General features: G+C 33.3%; 1 protein-coding gene across 2 annotated transcripts in view; it reads right to left on the bottom strand.

Moving 5' to 3' along the window:
* Positions 1-12,556, bottom strand: part of LOC125058628 (AT-rich interactive domain-containing protein 5B-like) — a 55,858-nt gene that overhangs the window by 34,888 nt on the left and 8,414 nt on the right. For both annotated transcript variants that reach the window (XM_047662736.1, XM_047662738.1), the window contains exons 2-3: positions 11,173-11,314; positions 8,601-8,710 (exon numbers count right to left, since the gene is read on the bottom strand). In XM_047662736.1, the coding sequence (XP_047518692.1) occupies positions 8,601-8,710; positions 11,173-11,314 (252 nt within the window). The remainder of the gene's footprint in view (positions 1-8,600; positions 8,711-11,172; positions 11,315-12,556) is intronic.

Below are 12,556 nucleotides of genomic sequence, written 5' to 3'. Positions count from 1 at the left end.
GTCGATGAGCGCACCAATCCTGCAGCGGGATCTCGTACTATAATGATATTTTAATCTTGTTAAAACAATATGGCGCGTGTCATTTTTTTTTATTTTTTGCAGAAACAGTTCAGTGTTAGTAGGTACAATACGAATAGTTAATTCTGTCCTAATTATATATATATAGGAATATACAGACAGTTGATAATTTACCTACTAAAATATTCCTTTTTGAAGTCAAATTAAATTATTTATACATTAAATAATCTCGCTAAATGTTTATTTATTTTAAGTTGTGTTTTATCTCGCTCGTTTATACGAAAGCGAGTAGGACAAAACATACCAACAAATATATATTTCCATAGTCTATTGGTGACGTCATATCCCATTCGATGTCAACCATACATTAGTCATCAGATTCCTTTAAAATTTTGTCGTCTGACAGATGTCAAACTTTACTTTTAATTTTGAACGTTATTGAGACAATATCTGAATATAAAATAATACAAACGCCATATACCGAACGGATTTTTATACTGTTTTCACTTATATGATTTCTAAGGAACGTTTCAGTATATTCATTGCTGTTTTATGTAAATTAATTGTCATATAACAATACTCGTATAAAATAAAAGGAAAAATCTTGATTAAACATATATTGTCTATTATCACTGTTAATTAATCAAGATCAGATACGAAATGATTTTTATAGAAATAGCGCCCTTTATTTTCAGAAATAGCTAAGTTAGCTATTGCGAAACAAAGATAGAATAGATGATATAATAAAACATAACTTCAAACCCGTTAAAAAAGTGTTTTTCTATGTCTAAAAGTTATGTCAATAAAAGACAATACTATAAACATATCTTCCTTATTCCCTCCCTCTAAATCTCGGAAATCTATAGTTTTAGATTTGTATAAATATGAACAAGACTGAACAATTAGTTTCACTTCTGACATTGTGTACTTACTTTGTACGCACGCACTTTTTTTAATGTGCCAAGTAAAAACTAAACGAAAATTGATTTCAAAGTGTGAGAGGAGGAAATATCCACCTCTCTTTTATCAGAATGCTGAATCTTTATACAGAACGCGCTTTTTAGAGGGACAAATGGGATGATGGGGTTTCTAGTAGTAAATATCTTAAATGCAAAAGATATATCAATACATTTTCGGAAACTGGACCACTTTTTTTTTTTTTAAATATTTTATATTTCGGAAAGGCGAACAGTTTATGGGGTACATAGCAAAATATTCCATATCATGGTATGTACTAAAAGGGTAGGCTAAGTATTATATTAAGGCGAAACGAAAATCGTATATGTATATGTATGTATGTATGTGTTTTTAAAGAAGCGTTTTTAGAAAAATCTCTACTGAATTTGATTTATAATATCAACTGATAAACGCGCCATCTATGTTCAGCAATAATAAACTTGATATATCCAAGAACGTAAAGCGATATTATATTAATATTACTGACAATAGTAAAGTTTTACAAATACAAAAATAAATTTTGCTAAACTGACAACCCTGTGGTGAATTGGCAGCCCTGTGCTATGTTCATAAATAATTACTGAACAGAACAATAATACAATGGAGTCGCTTTATATTATGTTTTATTAGTGTCAGACGAACGTCAGTTTAGTCGTATTCTAGAAGGTCAAACAAATATAGTTTCAAGAGCTGTCAAACCATTTTTTCTGTATGGACATATTTGACAGCGCCCACTACTAAACAAAAATCTTAATACAATGGATTTATCTAATAATAATTCGCTTCTGTACACACGCGATTAACTCAAGAACTACTGAACGGATTTTTATATAGTATTCACTGATTCGTAATGTAAGCTTTAGTAGTAGCTGTAGTGTATAATTGTTTATGGTTTTATGTAAATGGACAAAATTATAAAGGTTATTGTCGTCATCACACACATTACACATTAAAGCTGCACATGGGATCCATTATCCGATGCGGTAAACTCAAAATCGACTGAACGGATTTTGATATAGTTTTCACCAATAAAGAGTCTGATTTCTAAGAAAGGTAAGCATTATTGTCGAGGCCAATAAAGTAACACTCTGCGAGCTTATTAAATAACCAATTACGATACTGTTTTATCTATATTTTTAACAACTAAGGCATCTTATCATTACAATTTATTTATTAATCAAATCAGACATTTTATCGCAAAACCAGGTTAAAATTATCTTACAATGAGGAAAAACAACACGCAAACACGTCGTCCATATATCTATGTCGCATGTGCATATAACTTTCTGAAATCTGGCCAGCCGATTACGGCAGATGTCTATTGTCAGCAAATGCAAACCAAAATGGAAAAGATAGCTGCTAAACAACCAAGGCTGGTCAATCGCTCTAGGCCACTGCTGCTTCACGACAACGCTAGACCACACACTGCACAACAGACTGCTACCAAATTAGAAGAGCTTCAATTGCAATGTCCAAGACATCTACCATACTCCCAGGACCTTACTCCTACAGATTACCATTGTTTACGAAATTTGGATAACTTCTTGCAAGGTAAAACATTCAACTCTGATGGGGCAGATGACCCGCCTTTAAAGATTTTTTTGATTCCAGTGCAATTAGTTTTTTTTAGTAAAGGGATCAATGAACTACCTAATGGCAAAGGTGCATAGATAGCAATGGTAAATACTTTGATTAATTAAATATATTATTTAAAAACATCTACTTTTTGTTCGTCCCATACAAACCGCCAAGTTATGTAAGGATCTAATATGTCGTCGGCTACATTGGTAAAGTTAAATCTAGTATCAAGATCTGTCAAAGCAATTCTTTTTTATCATACATTTTAGCAATAAATATATCAAACCCATTTCTTAGAATGGGCACCTTAAGCGCATAGGCAATATTGGTCGATGGGGGTTTACTTGAGCCGGTTTAGTGGTCGAAGTTGATCAGCCTAGGTACCGCTGGATCGACAGAGTGGAGCTGCTGCAGCCAGCTAGCCATAGGTAGACAGAACAAGGTCTACCTATGGCCTATGGTCTACCGATAGGCCGGCATATTTAAGAGGCCAAGACTTTTAGGGTTTCAAGCCGATATCCTCACAATGCTTTCCTTCTTACGAGCGAAGGTTAAATGTGCACGCATGTTCATTAGTGCATAGCCAGTCGAACCTACGACCTCAGGAATGAGAGACGCACGCTGAAGTCAATACTGCCCTATTATGTATTATACAATAATTACTTTTATATTTCCGACTGACGAAATCTTATCTACGCGAACGTTAAAGGTACTTTTCGTTCGTAACTATTATTACTTGTGTACAGGCGCGTCGAAAATCACGTTTTAAAATTATTAAACTTAAAATGGCGTCACACAAGTCCTGACAGAATTTTTGATGTTTTGTTTCAGTTATTTATATTTATTTCTAAAAATACGTGTATGCAAATGATTTAAAAAGAAAACGTGACATCACAACTTTTACATACACATCAATTATATTAGAACATAAGCAAGCTAGAAAGGAAAATAAATAAACAAGCAACAACAAAAAAATAAAAAGTAATAATAACAAAAACTTAATGTTTATTTATTTATAAGTTCTAAAACTCTCTTTTCTTCACGTTTTTTTATAGATAAGGGGGCAAACGGGCAGGAGGCTCATCTGATAGTTACAAAAAAGGGCAATAATCGCAGCCTATTAACACCCAAACTAGGTATTTTCCTGCAAAAATTTGTAGTTTGTACCGAAGTACCCTTTTATGGTACAGAATCTACAAATTTTGTGTAATGAGAATAATTTATTTATTTATTACACACAATTCGTTTTTTTTTTGTATTTGTATATTTTTTTTGTGAATAATATAATTCTTATTTGCTATTAATCTATAAGATAACTGTCAAACAATAATGACGTCACAGTTTTGTAAACAAAAAAGCTTCAAAACAAAAACTCTTTCCACAAAAAAGCCGAATAAAATGAAATATTCAGCAACATTAAACTTCTCATTAATCTTCGAATACGTAAAATATTATATAATTAGCATATATACATAAAAACATATAATAACATGTAGTAATCTTAAGACTCAATATGTTTCCAAGGTTATTTTTTGTATAAATACTAAGTTAAATTATATATATTATATTTAATTATTTATATTTAATTCAAGCTACATAAATCATAAGGCATGCATGAAGCTTATCGCAACAACCTTCTTAGATCGGGGCCTCAGATTTCTGTATCTGTTTCATGATTTGTCAATCTAATAGGCAAGTAGCTGATCAGCCTCTTCTGCCTGACACGTCGTCGATTTTTAGGGTCTAAGGCAAGGCGGTTTCGTCATAGAAAGTCCATTGGTCCACAGCCTATCGAACCTACGACCTCAGGGATGAGAGTCACGAGCTGAAGCCTAGGCCACCACTGCTCTTAAAATTTAAAATACAAAAGGAAAAATATTTACTTAAAAAATTTAATAAATTCAATGTCATTGTGTCCATGACTGTACCTGTACGGTTATCAGTTATTTACGGAGAGTGAACCCACGATAAGATAGCCGAATGCCTAGATCCGAAATAAATGGGACAAGAATTATTAAATTTTTAAACTCTATTAGATTATTTACGTTTCTTCTCATTGTAGCGTAATCACAATTAGACAGAAAGAGACAAAAGAGCTCTCTAGTGAAGAATGCAATTAGATTGATTCAGTTGAATAAATCTAATTAAATTAATTTAAGTCTGTCTCTTTTCACCGCAGCGTAAACAGAATTTGTAGGTAATAGATAAAACTGTTCCTTTCCCTTTTTACTTTAGAATCAGTTTTTATTACTTCCAGCTTTAATAAACTTGTTCTCTACCTTGAGGTCGTGCATTTCTTTCTACGTGCGGAAATACATAAGCCAAAACATGCCTGTAAGTCTGGCAAAGGGGTTATTGATCTTATAAATTTTCTTATGAAATCTACTTCCGCCACATTCTGAAGATTTGTTTATAGTAAAGAGCAGTCATGGAAGCCCATGGACAGCCATTTTAGTGGGTGCCTTTGAGGGAGTAGTAGTCTGTTTCAACAATTTAAGGTCGTCTCCCAGGGAACACCCCCACCGAGAGTCGATTCCACAATTCGTAAGAAAGTTTTCTAAACGGACTGTGGAAGAAGTCTTTCATGCTTATTATTAAATGTTTCGAATGTTTCTACATTAGATTTTTTCATTTAAATTTAAACTATTAGTTTGAATACGACTGTTATTATAATTGATAAAATGTCATTAAAGAATAAACTTTGTCATTTTGAAATGGGCAGAAAAAATAAATAAATTTAGTGCGAAAGCTACTCTATGGGCGTCTCTGTTAAAATCCTCATGTAGTCAACGCGACGTGGCATTGTATACTGCGCTTAAACAGTTGTGAGCCGTAATTATAATTTAGTATTACGTAATATTTATTAATTTGTTTTGTTGCTTTTAAAGTCGACTTAGCTCTAAGGCCCGTATTCAAGAATATCAATCTTAAACCTAGTTTCAAGAGCTGTCAAACCATCTACGAAGTTTGATATATCTGACAGCGCTCACGATGAGATTGTAATTTGAGATACCTATCCCATATATGATATAAAAACTCTTTCATCTCTCTCTATCAAATTGTGTTAACGCTGCGATGAAAATAAACAGAGTTAGTAAACTTTATCTGAATCTTTCGTCCCTTCCTGTCAAATTGCATTAACACTGCGATGAAAAGAGTAAAAATTTTTTATGAACAATTATCGTTTACAAACACGTTTCAAAGAGCTGATAAGAATTCAGTATATATTAAATTACTTAGTAGACTGTTCCTAATATGGAACTAATATATATTATATTACGTATTTCTCATTTTACACTATCATCAAAGTATCAAAACATTAAATCGTAGTACGAAATCCCATAACGTACTAGAAAATTACTCTGACGCAGCGTTATGTAGATATCGCCGTTATTCCTTTGAGATAAGGTCTGTTTTTCCTGGAGCGTGCCAGTTAGGACTGATTGTGGTGCGAGTCAAAATAAGTTTGTTCTATTTTTGATATTTTTTTTAATTTGGCAGGTAGTAGACTCCCTGCTGCGCAGTCGTTGACATTAATTTTCAAAGGATAATGGTTAGTAGTTCGATAGTAAAGACGTGTGGTGAAAATATCGTAATATATTTTGACAAACAAAGTGGCAAGAGGCATATTTTTAAGTCCAAAACCTTAGTAATTTGAATGTTTTTAATTTCCATACATTAAGTCAATAAAGTAGAATATTAATAATTAAGATTTGTGACGACAAAAACGGACGCCATATTGACGCCGCAAAGGCGCCATTTTAAAATTCGAATACACAAAGAATATCAAACACAATTTTTCATTTCGTAATGCGATTAAAATTATAGTTTTTATTTGTGTATTGCAACATTCTCAGATTAATTACAACTTAAAATAATTAATTGCATTGATTAAAACACTCCCAGCGAATCGCTACATCTCGTAGTACATACCAAAACAGCAATAATTTCATCCATGAAATAGTTGGCGTTACCGAATAGGGATTAGAACGAGACAGCGCAATATGTTAGAGAGAGAAGTGTGTTTTCGGTTTATTTAAAATTTTTGTCTATTGTAATTCGAATGTTCACTGAATGTAAAGTTATTGTTAGTAATTATTATTCTTACTCATTTTAAGCCTTAAGTATGTTTAGTCCTTATTACTCTCGAGTTTAGCATAATTTTATGTGTTCCAAGTAAGATTTTCGAGCATATATAACATTCAATACAAATCACTCATCTGTCTCGTTTCATCATAGCGTAAATAGCATTTGTCAGAAAGAGACAAGAATACTTTGTTGGACTAATTTAGTTTTCAATTAGATCCAAATCAAATTTTTTGAGTTCGTAATTTCTGCCTTACAATATTAGACTACTAAAAACTTATAGAATTTAGTTAGTTAGTTTAGTTTAGTTTCATATAATACGTTATAAAATATTAAAAACAAATAAATTCAAATGCGCTTTTAAAACGCAGCACAGCTTATTTATTGTCAATTATCACAAAGATGGCGGAATAAGTCTCTTGTCTAAAACTTAGCTAATTGTTTCTGTGAATTACTTTTTGTATTATTTTTGTGTCATTTTGGCAATGTCAACTGATGTTAGATATTGACAAATGTGTGCAGTACATAACTGTTGTATTTCTTAACGGTTTTCTTATATTACAATTTGTTTTTACAACCTTTGTGCTACAAATATAGCATTATGATAGTATATAAAACGTACAATGATTTGTTTATATAATACGCGCTTTTACATCTCCACAGCTCATTTATTGTCAATTATTACAAACATTGCGGACTAAGTCTCTTAGCTTTGGTAATTGTTTCTATGAATATTCTAGATAAGAAATATCTAAGTCCACACAATACTAACGGGATTTGTAAAAAGGTTTTGTGTCATATTTTGGCACTGACAACTGACTTAAGATATCGATAAATGTGTGATATGCATAACTTAGTTTGATTTTGTTCCCTTTTGGGCAGTGGGATTGAAATCCACAGGCACTTAATAAAGATTTTAGTTGGCTGGTACTACCAGTAACCCCGGAGCCAGTGGTTTCCTCAACGAATAAGTATCGCAATACAGCGAGGAAATACTGCCAATAAAGACACAGGGACACAGAGTTTTTCAATTTGTTTTAATTGTCAATTTCTCACTTAATTATAATTATTACTATTGGTATGTTATTTAAAGCTGGCGGCTTCAACACATTTAAACTTTGTGCTTGTGTAGTGTCTGTGAATAAGCGCGAGGCGAGATGTCAAACTGAAATACAATCACAAATACATCATGAAAAGACTGTCCGTCTCTCTTGCGCTCGGTCAAGCTTATGAGTATAAAAGTGACAGTTATTGTTTTGCTTTTGCTACTGTTTATGTTGATCTTTACTGTACATGTTGATCTTTTTTCAAACATTACCAGGACAATCTCAAACCAGAGTAGACTAAAATATATAGCTTGGCAAAAAAGTCATATTTTTAAACACACTGTATAGTGAAATTGCATTAGTGTGAGTACTGTGAACGCGCCAGCTTTTGATAACCGACCTATATGTAGGTAAAGAATATTGTAAATACTGTATATTTGTGTGATACGGAATAATGAATTTTTGGCTTATTCTTAAATAATTTCACTGTTTTTGGAACGAAGTTCCTTATCGCGCGTTGTGAAAGGGGGCTAGACGGAAAAAATTCTGACGAAAAGTTGTCACGACACTTTTCTTGTACCGGTTCTCGTCCGATCACCGAAGTTAAGCAACGTCGGGCGAGGTCAGTACTTGGATGGGTGACCGCCTGAGAACACCTCGTGATGTTGGCTTTTTTTTTTTTTTCGTCGTAAGATTGGTGTCGAGAAAATCTATCATACTGTTATGATACCAATTAACATATAAATTAATCGAAAGGAATTTCGTTCCATCCGGGTGTCCCTTGACACCTCTAAAGTTTTTTTTATACTTATATGTTTAGACGCTTGCGTAGCATTTTGACATAGCTGATTGCTTATTTCATGTAGTTCTTTGAAAATTTCCCTGCTATGAAACTAGTTTATAATCTAAACCAACCTGGCCTTGTGTCCCTCGTCCATCAGGGGTGTTCTCCGGCAGGAAGTACAGCCTCAAGGAGACCAGGGTCTGATCGGAGACACGGTCCGTCCATAGGAGTTGAAGTTCTCCTAGAAAAATTTTGTATTGTAATCACTTGTTTTTGCGATCACACACGAAAATTAAATACTATCTTTTTTTAATTTAAAGAAATATTAACATATATTCTTAAGAATCTTCACATAAAGATGAGACAAAGAGTTGTCTGTTTGAGTGGTTCTGTTGTTTACAAATTTACGTGAAACATCCGCCCGAAGTGGGGTGGTCGAGTCGGAGTAGTAGAACATAAAACTTGCTGTGGCACATGCGCAGGAGCATCCCCAACAACAAGGACCCATAGAAGGCCCAAAAAAAAAACCGCTCGCACGGCAAACTTAACTGTTCTTATTATTATGATAATTAATTTGACATTTGCATGAATATTTTTATATGGTTTTTAGTTAATGTACAAATTTACAAATAAACCATTTATTATTATTATTATCAAAGCCAATTATACCAAAATTCGTTCTTCGCTCATTTCAATGAGCTAACCTGCCCTTCAGGCGATTGACCCTGCGACGGCCTAAGCCGAGGTCCGAATCTCACAGGAGACGGCCATGCGCACAAATATTATATGTATCAAATATTTTTTTTATATTCAACGATTTAAACATTGTTGTTATGTGTTTAGTGTAAATAGTTAAAAAAGTAACAAAACGTAAACTAATTCATCTAATTAGACTGAAAAGCAAAAGCGTGTTTCACTGTTTAAACAATTACGGACGACACATTGGACATTACGACGGTAATTTTTGTCGAATGTCTAGAACGTAATAATCTATTACCACTACTTACGCGGATATATTACCTTGGTGAAACAGGGATATATTATTACCACTCATTATTTGTTTTTAAAATGTCGCATTAATTATGATTATTTGGTATAATTACAATCTAAACTAAAACTATATTTATTCGATCTATTTCAGGGGAGGTTAAATTTGGTAATCGAGTATTACTAACATTGCACAAAATAATTTCCATAGATTAAAAAAAGGTGCGTGTACTTATGTACGCGCGTAAGAAGTTATACTTCTTTGGCATTATTAAAAATATTTTTTGATTGAATGCAAATAATTAATTACAATTAAATAATCAAAGACTGGAAAAGGAGTCATTATAGTCAATAAAGTTCAGTTTACATTTGAAAAATTATATAAATAAATATTTATTATTATTCTCTTACATTAAGTGAAACATAAATTCTATTATTATTCGAATGTTGTTTTTAAATTATGTCCAATGCCGTAGCATCTTCCGTGGGCAACTTCATTCTGTTAATTTTGTGTCACGGTGCGCGCGCATCGTAAAATTTCACTCTCATAAATTTTTCATAACGCGCCTAAAGAAGTATAACTTCAAAAATTCTGGAAAAAAATTAGTTACAGTGCAGTACCCAAGGAAATCAAAAATGGGAAAACATTGAAACAGACGTACTGTACGACTTAGTTCCCCGGGGCAAGCGATGTATTTATTAGCCTTCAGAAATTTGTGTTTCATACAATACCGTCTTCACCGGCACACAGGGCCCGTGCCCAGGGCCCTAATTCTCAGGGGGCCCCGAAGGACCGACAATTTCTCTCCCACATTTATTCTCAAAACATTTTTGTCGGGCATATTACACTTTTTTCACAAATCAGTAATCAAAAAGGTATCAGAATGTTTACAAGGCATATACTACGCCACTATATCAATAACTGCGCCTATTGCTACTGTACTAATTAATAAGGATATAATAGAAGACTCAACAGAAATCTCGAAAGAAACCGCTATCGTAATCGTAACCAAAAAACCAACAGCATAATATCATTAATGACATAATATTATACTGTATTTGATGACCTAAATGGTCATACTTATAATTTTTTTTACTTTGCAAAAGGGCCCCAAATTCTTGTGTGCCCAATAGCCCCAGCCTAGTTTAAGATGGCCCTGGTTTTATAACTGTTCTGTTTTACAATGTATTAGCTTTGACACAAATGTGTGTGATACGGAGTTCACCGTGTCATGTAATTAATAATGATAATAATGTCATTTTTGCTAATTTATTTGGTGTAATTATTGTTATACATGTTACGGTAAAATTGTAAACACCGTTAGATTGTAATCTATCTCGCGAGATTATAAACTGTCGAAAGATTGTGAACCTCATCGTACTGCTTACAATTTAACGTATTATTATTCGGTAGATTGTACTACACTAACTTAGTTATCATTCCAACTTCTTTGGTCAATTACAGATTAATTTTACTTCCCAACAATTTCATATAACTACCGAATAATAATACGTTAATTTGTAAGCAGTTCGTTGAGGTTCACAATCTTTCGACAATTTACAATCTCGCGAGATAGATTACAATCTAACGGTTTTTACAATTTTAGGGTGACATACATATTAAAAAAGCAAATATACACTTACTTCCAAACTTTTTATCTTCCTGCATTATTAATAATGCCATTAAAACTAAGCTTTTATTATTTTAAGTCCTACCTATGGAAACCAGTTCCGAGTCCTGCCATATCCTGACGAAGAAGAAGTCTCCAATCGCGATAATCCTCTCCAAGGAGCCAGTCAACCTCAGTGCCTTGTAGAAGGTGTATTGCCCATGATGACCACACGGCGCTCCGACGAGCTATTAACAGATAATATACAATAAAATTCCTGGAATGGACTTTTTGAAGTGGGTTATGTGTCTCTCCCTATCTGTCAGGAGACAAGTGAGGAATGTATTTAGATCACAACATTCGCAAAAAAATATTGGTTGTTTGTAAAGTAGGTTTACGATCGAGATGTTTACGTGATAACGTCTTATTGGTGATATTAGTTTTTGGGAAGTAAGGAATAAATGAAGATAACAATTTTTTCAAATTTTAAATTACATCTATCGTTTTATTCACACTTTTGATGATAAATTTCGGGTGTAAAATGACAAGTTTACTTATTCGACTATGATATACATTTTTCTTCATACATTCACGGAATGACTGGCAGCGCTCGAGATGAGACGGGAGATCGGTCCGTCTCTCTCTCGTTATACCTGCGATCGCGCTCGTGAGGTTTTGGTGTGACACAAGTTTCTGAACATGTCACCCGACTAAAACGATTTTAAAGACGTTATCACGTCAAAAAATCTGCTTTCTTGAGTCATACATTAAACATTCCTTAAATATTTACAACTAGTAGACTCGGCCAAGCGTTGCTGTGGCTAAGATTTTTGTTATATTATATAGTAGTAAACTATTCAAGAGAAACGGCAGGAGAACACCAATCCACCATGCTTTTTTGGTGGTTATGCCATTAAATTGTAGTTTATGTGAAACGTTGGTATTTAATATTTATTTTGATAACGATCAATACCTAGGTACGAATAAAGAGCCTTTTCTAGCGGTGGTATTTCAATTAAAAAAAAATAATAAAAGGACGCTTATTTTGACGTAACTATAAAAGATAGAGACATGCTGTCGCGACATTTTTTATAGTGATGTGTCATTTTAACATTTTAGGTCTGGGCCTCAGATTTATGATTATTTTTCAATTTAATAGGCAAGTAGGTGATCAGCCTCCTGTGCTTGACAAACACCGTCGACTATTTGGGTGTAGCATTTAGATGTAGGTATTTGCGTGTTGTTCCCACGAGAATGTAAGTGCGTTCTCCTATTTCACCATGCCTTCTGCTGATAGAGGACAAATCTTTGTTTCTAATTTATAATTATTAATTACTTAAGATGTCTTGTGGAACATGGTGTAATGGTTGCAGCCCCAAACATTGTGTAAAACAAAAAGCTCGGCGATTAAATATTATAATGACGGAGAGTTTATTCCCAATTCTTCTCTTCCGTTCTACGCCCTGATTTGAGAACTGGCAGTAAATGTA

Source organism: Pieris napi, chromosome 18 (genome assembly GCF_905475465.1).
Source record: "Pieris napi chromosome 18, ilPieNapi1.2, whole genome shotgun sequence".
Taxonomy (NCBI): domain Eukaryota; kingdom Metazoa; phylum Arthropoda; class Insecta; order Lepidoptera; family Pieridae; genus Pieris; species Pieris napi.
Note: the sequence above shows the minus strand (reverse complement) of the source record. Positions and strands in the feature narration are given on the sequence as shown.